Genomic DNA, 12,952 nt, shown 5'->3' with positions numbered 1-12,952 from the left:
ATTAGTTGTATTTAAATACAAAAAATAAATCATTAAAAAACATTTATCCATAGTTTTAAACACATGGCTACATCTAATATACATTATTTATTAATAAAACTATCATTGTAAATCGCTGTAGGTTTGTCATTGATCCGTTATACTTACCTTCGTATGCGTGACATATTGATAATACTGAATATAGTATATTATATACTATATATTAAGAATTAAATATAAATAAAACATTTTAAATATGCTTTAATATTTATTTAAAATTAAAATTTATTTTAATAGTTTTCTTTATACAGAAAATTATTTTAACAAACACGTTGACAAAGTTACCAAAATTGCTCATTTATCTTTTAAGTTTTAACCCTTTCACAACACTAGACTTCTCATACCAGAATGTCAAAAGAATCATAGTCAAAAATACACACGACCAATTGAAAAATAAATGGGTAAAATTGTCAACCAAATTACACGAAATCAAAAGAACCGCATACCTTTGGCTCTTGCCTGAAAACATCACCAGGAAACAGGAGACCTCCATCACCTGCATCAGGTTAGATCATACTCACATCACTCACTAACACCTTATATGAAGAGAGAAGAACTTCCAGTATATTTTAGCTGCAGTACCCCACTAACTGTCAAACATATCCTCATATAATTTCGGAGTTATGCAAAGAAAAGAAGAGATTTTCGAATTCCAGATTAGCTCTCTGAATCACTAAATCCAGATCCGTGTAACATTAAATCCACCCTAGAATTTCTTTTTAACTCAAAACTAATCAGCAAAATCGAACTAAATTTAACATAAAATTTTTTAATTATGTGTAATACTACTGTACAATAATTTAAAATAATATATAACAATTTATAATAATATATAGTCCGATGGCTAAAATAATAACTATTTTGTATTTGTAGGTACCAAAATTTGTTTTTAAAAATGAGAACCTCTCTGTTTCATCGTAAATTTGTAATCAGATAACTTTTATTTAAAAATTGTATTGTATCCAAATCAAAATTAAAACGAGCCATAAAATTTCCAAGTTAGTATACAATATATACTTTTTACACAAAAAATAATTTTTTATGAAATGTATATACTCACTATCATAAAGAATTAAATAAAAGCTTTTTCACTCGTTATAAAAGTAAAAAAATAAAAATATAGCAAATATTATAATATTATACTGATTAACATGTATTTAATTTTTATATTTAACCGTAACTGTAATAATTAATAAATACAATATTAATTCAAAAACTACTTAATATTGAAAACATAAATTCAGATTATAAAAAAACAAACATCTGATAAATAATTAAAAATTAAATAGAGAGGTTCTGATCCAAAAAACAAATAAAGATTTTATCACCTAAGTGATTGTACACCATAATAAATTTAAGTTTATGATAATATATGGTACCTACCTACCTGACGTGTTGGTACTAATAAAAATTTTAAAATTCAAAGTTTGAATTATTGCATGATTTATGCACAACAAGAGCAGGCGCTCGGCAAATCATACTGTACATTTATTACGAATTCGTTTCGAGGATAATGTGACGAGCTTGGTTTCAACCAAAACATTTCCAGGACGTATTATATAGGTTCCATCAAAAAAAAGAGTGAGAGGATTCCGATGAAATCATTTCCGTTGCCCATGTAATAATATGATGTGTCTCATATAACGCTATTACTAAACCCCTACGTACGTGTCACGTGGGAAATGCGTGTTTTGACCGCACAATTTTCCCGTCATCGCCGGGACCTGAAGCAGATCCTCAGCCACCCCGCGGTGTTATTACATGCACGTCGCCGATTGTTTTGAGACGTCAGAAACTCGACGCCTGTCTTCGGCAACGGCGGCGCTGTGTGCATATCACACGCCATCGAAGAAAATCTCCGGTAATGACGTGTCAAAAGGTGTTGTTGTTGCCGTTGTTTTCCTTTCAGTTTTGACGGGTTTGTGACCGGAATAAAACGACCGCAGACCAGAGGACAGCACCATGTCAATATTCCCAACAAACCATCCCCACATACACCCTCCCACGAAATTATACGACGGGCGTTCCGGTTGAATAGCTAAACACCACGTCTGCTCGCCCCACTGATTTTAGTCACACCGCACATAATAATTAATAATAACCCGCATGTAAAGCAGTGATCACGAATAGAGAGGAGATGAATAGAGGAGATGATCACATCCTCCGTGTTTCACTCTATACATACTAATATTATAATAACAATATTGATATGGTATCGCAGTTGGTTAAATTATTTCAGGAATTTTTTTGTTTTTTATTTTTTTAAATTAATAATTATAAAAAACAATAATTAGTAATAATATTATAAAATAATAACAATGTTATTACTATAAAATATATTATTACGCTAAATTATTTAATAATGATAATAATATATCATAACTGACGAATTTAATTTCATAATAATATTTTGGTTTCACCGCATACAAGCCCCTAAATTGCCTATATAAAGCGCCGTTTTCAAAAATGCGAAGCATGTAATGTTTATTGTGAAACATATTATTATAAATTTAACTTTCATTATTTAAGTATTTTAAATTTCTCCAAAATAACATGTAGATGTAATTAATGCATGAGACAAAATCGTAAAATATTAATTTATTATACACCTTTTTTTTTTTTATTTATCGACATTTTAAAAATGTTTTAAAAACGAACGTTGGTGAATTTCGTTTAACAACTTGTAAACTCAGCCCAATTTCATATGTAATAGATTTTATGGACTTTGTCTAAACTGTAGATATTTTGAACAATGTATTTAATAACATCTGTATACGCTTTATATTTTATTCTAAATTGTAATCATATTATTATAATATTATTTATTTTTTAATAGTAAGCCATTTCTTTCGTACAAAAGTGTTATACAAGATGTTAATAATATAAAGAACTAAAAATTTTAAATATTTTAAATAGAAAATTTGTAAAATAAGTACAAATTATTATTATTATTATTTTATTAATTTATTCGAAATGTTTATATTATTATTATCATTCATTATTTTAAGAATACAAATGTTATATACCTAATAGTAATTAATACGTTAAATTAGCTTAAATAAAATTGAATTATTGATGGAAATTTATAATAATTAATATTAACAATGATAATAATAATATCAAATAATAATTAATATTACAGAAAAATGCAATATTAGAATGTTAATATCAATATTAATAAAAATTCGCTTCACCAGAACAAAAATAGGTACTAACTATACTTAGCTTATTTCTATTCAATATTCGTGTGTACTACAAAATATTTATTACTTAAATCTTATATTTTTTTATGTATATTAATGAATATATTATGTACTTTGCACCAGTCTTTAATTTCCTTAAAACCTTGTAAATATAACCAGTGACATATTATGATGTAAGCTTTGAAAAACTATTAGAACTCCTTAATTCAAACTTTGGTAAACATTCTATTAAAATATTTTATAAGTCTCACATAGACCCTTGCAAAACTAAAACTCGAAAAGTTCCTTGGTTAAAATAATGCTATAAGCCAACACTTGAGTATAACTCATAATATTCCGGCCCCACAACTACGGCTGTTTGTTCATATGTTATAATTTTTGTCAAGTCATTGATGGACTTTATAAACAAAATAAATTTATACTTTGAACATATATAACTTGTATTATAGACAAGATTATCAATGGATGATCAAATATAGTCAAATAAAACGTATTAACGTATTCACGAATATATTATATTTAATTAATATCACTTTTGAAATTTGTTTTATTATAATATTTTGAAACATTCACGTAGTAGATGGGTCACTTCGCCAATATCGGGAGTATTTCGGCGAACTTATTGCTACCGTCAATAACTAGTATGTATTTTTTCTCATACGATTGTAAAAAATTACATTACTATTTAACAGAATAACATTTATTAAAGTTTCTAGTATTTTTTTAGTAAACACTCGAAATAATAAATAAATTAAAATATCTATTTTATTAAAAGCCTTAAATAGCAAATGCGTTTAAATATTTTATAATAGTTGAATTATTAATTTCTAAGAAGTATTCAAATATTGATATGTAAATTTCAGTATACAAACAAGATATGGGTAGAAGAATATATATCATTATAAATTATAATTATGTTGACAAATGGAGGAATTATAAGTTCAAATTTTGAGACACCCTCTACACACAAAATATAATAACATTAATGTCCTGCAAATATTTGACACAAACCTGTAATATAGTAGTACTATACAGTTTCCGCTTTTAAGATTTCGCGTATTCCTTTATGAACACCCTATATCAGAGGTTCCCAACCCGTGGTACGCGTACCACTAGTGGTACGCGGAAGGCTCATAGGTGGTACGCGAAGAAATTTTTTTATTACTATTTGCATTCAATATTATTTAGTTTAGTTTATTTGATATTAGCTAATTTTATAAAATTATTATTTTATCAAAATAACATGGGGTTTGTAATCGTAGCAATTTAGAATTTTAGATACTCTATTCTTATCGATAAAGCGCATTCTTATAGTTTTAAGTGTTTTAACGTTTGTGTTATTTATATTATATTTTATATAATATGGTATATTGATGACCTTGTGAAAAATAAACAACAACAAATATCACATTAATTTTATTTATTTAATTTTATTATTATTTATATTTATTATTTTTTTTTATTAATTTGAAAATTGTAATTTAAAATTTAAATATTTAGATTTAACTAAAAATTATGATTTTTTTACTTTCATAAATATCAAATAATAAAAATGTAAAGAATTGAATGAATAATAAAAATATACGCTAAAAAAATTTGACTCCTAATTTAGTTTTAAAATTGAGGTGGTACGCGTATTGATTATAAAAGTGTCTGATGGTACTCGATGATAAAAAGGTTGGGAACCCCTGCTCTATATAATACACAATATAGTAAAAAGTAACGGCGATATATTCAAATAATCATATTTTCTTTTATAATAGTGCATGTGTTACGGGTAAATCCCTCCCAGTTTTGTGAAAACAGTACAGCACTTAGTCCGGCCAATGAATAAACGACTATACACTGCAGTTTTGTTCTTTAAATTTGGATGATTTGAAATAAAGTAATATTTAAACATTATTTTTTACTGTTATATGTTTATAATGTAGTCTGGTTGTATTAATGTGGTCCATTAATACATATAAATAAAAATTTATGTTATTATCCGCAATGGTGCACACCACGCCACGGGGTATACAGCAGTGTCAACAACTATCAGTATGTTATATTACTGTTACGCCATGCACAACTTTTTATAACTGTATCTTTAGGATCGTCATTCTAAAATTTTATCAACATTTTTAAGTTGAGGTCATTGAAATAATATAATTTTATAAATGTATTGTATTTTTAATTTTATTAGTTTTTATTCTTATTCATTTTTTTACGTGTTTGATCTTTACTTTCAAAATATGACTCCACCAAACTATAGTTTTAGTCTTCAAATAGATAGAAATAAAAATTTATATTAAAAATGAAATATATTTTGATGTACCCCCAAAAAAAACATACTTCGGACAATCTTTAATTTCAAATTAAAGATTAATGATTCTTCTACGAAAACCAATAGTAAAAACGTATATGAATGCATTGCAATTACCAAAGAAATCTGAAGATCCAAACCTATGGGTATTGGTAGTAAACGGATGAAAAGTTTGAATTGATAATTTATAATTTTTTAATTATTGATAAATACATTATGTTCTAAACTTAATAATGAAACACGTATTTTTTATTTTATGAAGTTATTTTTCAATTTAATATTAAAAAAAAATATATTTATACTAATATTAATTTATTTAAGGTAATCCCATATTTTATATATTAACTATAAAGAGATATTTATAATACAATTTTCGATGAAATATTGAAATAATCTGAAATAAATTTGAATTAAGAAATAAAAAAAAATTAATTTTCCATAAAACATATGAGTATTTTTGTTGATAAAATAATAAAAATAATAAAATAAATACATAATAGTATATTATTTAATTAATAGTATTATTGTAATTATTTTTCGTTATCTGATATGTATTAATTTATTTGATATATAAGATTTGATTACAAAAATGGATGTATTCTCATATGATTCACGAAAGTCTGTATAAAGTTTTAGACTCCTAGAACTCCAATATATTTTACCTTAATTGTAACCATGAATAAAATGATACGAAAATCAAATTTATATTACCTATGATACATGTATACAATGGCGTAATTTTATAGTTTATAATGCAGTTTATAGTACTTACCTGTTTGTACCCATCGTATGTAGTAAAATCACGCCAAAGATAAATGATTTTAAAGAACAATGCAAAGTTTCTAACGATTCATTGTGGAAAACCCACTTCTACTATGTGTATCTACATTATTTATTCATTCTTTATATCGGTGTTTCCACCTATAATGCCATAAACAAAAACATACATAATTTATAATATACGTGTTCTACGTGAATAAATAAATTGTTCACGTCCAGTCATGTGTTTTCATGATGTTATCTATCATATAAATATTTTTCTCTTATATTAATAATATAACTATTACATATAATTACCCCCCCCCCCCCTCTATATGTAGTTAGCAAACGAACAGTTATTTACCATAATAATATATGTATATTATTTTTCCGTTAAATATTTTGATTATTTTATGTATACGAGAGTAGAAATTAAAATCAATAATTTGGGAAATAACTCTTCTGAACTTTAATGTTATATATGCTATTACTACCACCCGTAAATTATAAAATTTCTGATTAATGACACTATCATACGACCATTATAAACTTTAGTTATCGTCACATATTAAACAAATTATAAAAGGTGAAAAAAATGATAGATTTTCATATTGTTTTCTACGAGTGTTCAGTTATAATAATAATAATCTTAATTTGCGGAATAAAATTAGAATTACAATTCTTAAAATATAGTGTAATACAGTATGATGTATATACTACATAAGTATAATATTTATTAATTAACACATATATTTATAAATTATAATAAATAATTTCAAATTAAAACATAATATAATATAATACAGTTTAAATATATGAAATATATGATAATAAATAATAACAATGAGTTAAGTTATTAAGTCTAAGAATAATTAATATCAACCTATATGAATAAATAATACTAAAATACGTAATTTTAAACAATTATAACTGTAAAGAAAATTCCTTGAGATATAAATCGAAAAACATCAAGATATTTTCTATTGTTAACTAAGGAATATTATGACATAATATGATACTTATGAATTACCTCAATTCGTTTTTTTTTTACTAAAAATTTACTTATTTTGATAATAAATAAAAATTACTACCAGAATCGGTAGAAAATTATAATATTAATTTGTTATTTATCATAAATTTAGAATATGGTGTTTATGGAGCCAAATTTGTAAAAAAAAAAAAAAGTTATGATACGTAATCGTAGGACTTTAAGATACAATTTTTGGATAGATCGCTTGAATGTATAATATCAATACTGCAATTTTAAGTCAAAGAAATTGAATGTTTTACTTTGATCAATAATTATTATTTTAACCTACCATCCAAAGAACCAACAAAATCCAATTTATTACCAGCAACGTCCCTCAAAGTTGCAATTGAAATTAAAATACTTCTACTTAAGGTTAGGTTACCTAACGTCAGACATAAAAACAACAAAATTCACTAATCAACGTAAAACTAATAGGTACATTTATAGCTAAACTCAAAATCTAAAATACAAAATATCCTTCCAAGGCGGACCTCTCTACTCAAAATCGTTTTTCGTAAACTAATATGCTTTATCGGAGGTTGGTAAATCAATCCCCAAACAAAATTATCGTTTTTTTTTAAATCCATAAATACAAATATGCACTTATCACAGTTTCGTATAAAAATAAACGTATATAATTCACACTTAAATTATGATAAAATAAAGTTCTGAATATTTTTTTTTATTAAAAATTTTCTAGCGGTCTTTTAAAAATATGAAACAGAATATTTTTAGTTATGCATATTTACACACATATACATATGTATATTACACCTAGAGTTATCGATACGCCGATTCAGTCAGTCATAATATTTGAGATAATTTTCAGCAACATCAAATCGTACAATAATAATAGTATTAAATCGTTTTACACAAATCTGAATAGTTTGTTTTACATCATACATTCAAATACTTTTAATTTTATTAATACACTTAAAGAAATCCAATCAAATACACATATTCAAATGAGAAATAAAGAGAAAAATAAAAACTCAAAATATCATGTCTACGATAAAAAGAATATAATATCAAAAGGACATAATATATACGAGTAAAATTACAAAAAAAATTAAATTACTAGACATAATTTTATTAAGGTTGTATCATTTAAATATTTGCCAATTTAATATTGATAATATTAGATAATATTCTATACAGTATTATGTATCTATATAATATACGCAATAACTTTTTGTATAATACCGATAACTCCGCCTTTATAGCTATATACATAGTAGAAGGAAAAAATAAATCATTGAAAAAGTGTTGTAAAATAGAATTACCCGTTAAAAAAATGTTTACACATATGATAACGTTAAAAAAATAAGTGTAAATATTCTGATGGCACCATCTGTTCAATAAAATATAACTAAAACAATTTTACCGGACGAAGTCGTAAAGATAATATAAAATAAAAAGTTGTGACTAATTAATAATTTATATAATAAAAAAAATTAATAGTTAATTATTGTTTGTTATTCAATTTTTATTCAAAAACAATTTTTGGATGTTTGTAGCTTATGCTTATAGTATCAAAAACTAAAATACAAAATACCTGTGTTTATCATAAAAAAACATTCATACGAATTAAAAAAAAAAAAGTACAAACACCGATATACCAAACTGACTCGTGTGTACAATGTAGAAACCCTATCAATTCGGCGATATGAAATGTTATATTTTAAAACCAGTTGATTTTTAAATAAATGGTTTTTATGGTTAAATTACGACCAATGAACGATACTAGTTTTATTATTACTATTATTATTATTATTGACAACATTATTTATTATAGTTATTTACTTAGGTGTTATTTGAATTATTTATTATAAATTTACCTCATAAAATATTTTAGACAAGACTCAATTCATCACATTGTTTTTTTTTTAAAAGGGCGGAGGTCTTCGCTAATTTAAAAATAATAAAATAGGTTTCAATTTACCAAATCCGGTTTTATCATTAGATTCAAACTATTAATTAACAGGAACTATTTAACATATCCATTACGACAAACAGATACCATATAAACCGATTGCCATATAGGTAATTTTAGCACCCATAAACGTACTATTATCAAATGCAATCCAGTATTTTGTTCAAATTTGAAATTAGATACAATGGAACCTCGATAACTCGAAGAAATGCCTTGGCCCTTGCCTTAGAACATATTATGATATGTAAGATATATTTCCTTGATAATTCGAATTTCTCAATAAGTCAAAGTAATTCTAGTTGAATTTATCTAACTTAACGCCCATTGAGAAGAGGGCACCTCAGTGATATAATATTAAAACTGAAAAAATTATCAGAATACAATTTTAATATTCTATCCATTCTGTTGATTATTATTTATTATAGTAGGTATAAAATAATTTATAAAATGATAATATAAATATATATAATATATGTATATAAATAATCATTATTGTCTGTCACCTTTCGTAATCACTATTTATCTAAATTTAAATATTAATAACATCAGATAACGACTGACGCGCAACAAGATTCATTTCGATTAAAATCGAAATAGCTCAAAGAATGAATTTCTCAGAAATTATTAAAAATGTTGCATAATCAAAAGTAAGAAAAGTCTTTAACAAGGTTTAGGATCTTCTTCTTTATGTTAAAATGTATTTAAATAAATAACTAATTAATAATTATGATATGATGTGAATTTTTTGTTTGTTTATTTAAAGAAAATAATACAATCTGTATAAATGTAGATAAGACAATAAGCAAAAATTATGTTTTTAAATATGATTTGTTAATGTAGGTTAAAAAAAAAAAAAACCATCAAATGATGATATTCGAATTTCAATTAATTCAAATAAAACAAGTAATATTTATCCAAGGTGAGAAGCATATATTTTATTCATCAGCCGGCCAGGGCTCCAATGAATCTGTTGCCAGCACTGTATATAATTATTTACTGGGTATAAACGGTTATATTATATTCTCATAATATTTAAACTTATTTTAAGCAACTAATAATACCATTAATATATTTACACCGTTATATTATGATTTAAATAAAATTTAAATAAATAAATATGATATCGTGATTCGTGAACTACATCAATAAGTAAAAACTGAAGTGACACTTATACGTGAACACTGGAAACGTCTTATCAATGTTATCGATATCATTTTGGACATAATAAAATGTTATCTTCTTTTTGTTTTTTATGATAATATATCAAAGAATTAATGAAATTTAAAATTATATCCATGCTCTATGCCTCTATCTCTATGAAATAAATTAAATACAAATATAGTATTACTGTAATACTCTAGATTCTTATATCATTAAAAACTAGCGTGACTATATTTAATACCTACAAGTATATTACCTCTAAATAATAATTACTTTAACTTCATTGATTATAGTGGATGTTGGTAATCGACTGCTGAATTGACTGTTAGTACTGGCCAATATTTGAGTTACTCTAAAAAAAGCGAATTGACTAATTGAACTGATCAATACAAAATTAAATCATGTCATCTAAAGTTGAAAAAACAAAGAAACCATTCGATAAAAAAAAATGGAGAACAAAAAAATACAGCAATAAACAAAAATGTAAGCATAATATCAAAAGTATTAATCCAACATATAATATCTTATTTTTAATTATATACATAATACATACATAAGTCATTAAATATAATATGTAATTCCATATAATATAGAAGAATAACTAACTTAATGTTTATTATAGTTATATGTATAAAATAACTAGAAAAAACAATTTTTAATTCATAAATACTAGATATTCTTATTTTTATCTTCATGCTCAATTTTAACTTTTTACGCATAGTTAACTATTCTTTTTAAAATTAATATTATATAAGCATTTTAAATAGCGTACAATAAATGACAAAAGTTAAAATTTCTCTACTAATGTTATTAAAAGAATCTTAAAATTTACAGTTGTATATTATCTCAGAAATTGTGGAAAGAAGACAAAAGCATCTACCTACATAAAGACCTATTGAATTATTCCTAAGACAGTCTTTTCTGTATTTTGTTTATATTAATGTCATATATTTATTTTTTATGCATTGTTCAGTTCAAGAATGGGATGAGCGTCGCAAAAAGGCTGTGATTCGTGATTACTACAAAGAATTAAACAAATCTGATAATGAAAGATCTTTAGATACATTAAATGGTAAAGATATCGATCTTACTAAACAGCAAAAGAGGTAAAAAAAAAAACTCAATTATCTTATTGTTAAATGTTAAGGATAAACATATTAATTATATATATACTTACCAGTCTCTTTTTTATTAACTCTTTAAGTTCCTTGATGATATAAAAGGTTTTTTTTTTTTTTTTTGTATCCTGATTTATATTTTATTGATTACTGTTCATAGACATTCTATATCACACATCTAAACATTTAATTAATGGTTAGTTATCCACTCAAGATTTAACTACTTATATTGGCTTTCAAATTATTATTTGTATATGTTGTAAAAATATTTATAAACATAATGTTTTGTCTTCAGGCCAAATCCGTATAAAGAAGCACAAGAACGGTATAATCAAATCCAAGAGGAAAAAAAAACAAGACGCTTGGAAGCATTGAAAAAAAAAGAAGAAATTAAACAAGCATTAGAAGAATATAAACAAAAAAAGAAGTTTAAAAATAAAAAACTTGGAAAAAAAACAAAAAAAGGACAACCAGTTATGAAAGAAAGATTGGAACTATTATTAGAAAAAATACAAGCTAACATTAATACATAATTATTGTTTTTACTTTTATTTATAATTTTAAATAAAAAATACTTTAAAATTATGATATAGGTACTGTATTTTTCAACTTTAAAATTGTTTAAGACAAACAAACTTTTGACATTTATGATTGTTACACAATTTTAAAAATGAATTAATTCTATTTAAAATAAAGTACAAAAAGATATACGATTCTTAACAATACAAATTTATCCATCAGGTTTTTATATAGAATTATTTTTATGCTGTTAATTGTTCAAATGTATTCTTATTTCATTAAATATTCATAAACATATAAATAGTTTCCGATTTAACATTATATTGATTGAAATACAAATACAAAAAATATTTTAGAGTTTGAAGATAAGCTCAAAAGCAGTGTTATAAAACCTGGAAGCCCTTATACCAGCTTAATATTTTCAAGATAAAGTCTGTCATAATCAAAAATCAAATCATTTTATTTGTAAAATTGTGTAAAAGTACTCATTAACTATATACAAATACAATTTATTTTAAAAATTTTTATTTAATATGTATTTTTTGTTGATCCAAAGAATACAACTACTATATTACAACTATATTTGTAGAAGTATATTCTACTAAGTAATGTAAAACTATAATAATTTTCTATTAAAAACAGTTCATACATTTAGAGAACATTCAAGGTTATCGATAAAAAAAAATTTATGACAGACCATCTAACAACATATATCAATTTTCAACTCTTATCTAAGATTTAAGTCTTCATTTCTCAAAAGAATAATAAGAAAAGAGGTCAATTATATTTATTTTACCACTAAATCAAAAAACAAATTATTCCGCTCATTTTTGAATTACTTTAAAATTTTGTAAATTGGTTGCAGGATCATATCAGTTTATTTTA

The 12,952-nt window shown here is 24.2% G+C and overlaps 1 protein-coding gene across 1 annotated transcript; it reads left to right on the top strand.

Moving 5' to 3' along the window:
* Positions 1-10,540: 10,540 nt before the first annotated feature.
* On the top strand, positions 10,541-12,104 carry LOC112594192 (thyroid transcription factor 1-associated protein 26). The gene is made up of 3 exons (XM_025338856.1): positions 10,541-10,913; positions 11,404-11,536; positions 11,844-12,104. Exons 1-3 carry the CDS (start codon positions 10,832-10,834, stop codon positions 12,079-12,081), a joined length of 453 nt encoding a protein of 150 aa, XP_025194641.1. The 5' UTR covers positions 10,541-10,831; the 3' UTR covers positions 12,082-12,104.
* Positions 12,105-12,952: the final 848 nt, after the last annotated feature.

Source organism: Melanaphis sacchari, unplaced genomic scaffold (assembly GCF_002803265.2).
Source record: "Melanaphis sacchari strain LSU unplaced genomic scaffold, SCAv2.0 Contig221_pilon_pilon, whole genome shotgun sequence".
Lineage (NCBI taxonomy): Eukaryota > Metazoa > Arthropoda > Insecta > Hemiptera > Aphididae > Melanaphis > Melanaphis sacchari.
The sequence above is the reverse complement of the archived record's forward strand: the minus strand, read 5'-3'. Positions and strand labels throughout refer to the sequence as shown.

What these genes read in the sequence shown, in the direction of transcription:
- LOC112594192 (XM_025338856.1), top strand. Translation starts at nt 10,832, where the DNA reads ATGTCATCTAAAGTTGAAAAAACAAAGAAACCATTCGATAAAAAAAAA. An exon ending in ATACAGCAATAAACAAAAAT is followed by an intron (nt 10,914 to 11,403) that starts GTAAGCATAATA and finishes TGCATTGTTCAG; the next exon opens with TTCAAGAATGGGATGAGCGT. An exon ending in CTTACTAAACAGCAAAAGAG is followed by an intron (nt 11,537 to 11,843) that starts GTAAAAAAAAAA and finishes TTTTGTCTTCAG; the next exon opens with GCCAAATCCGTATAAAGAAG.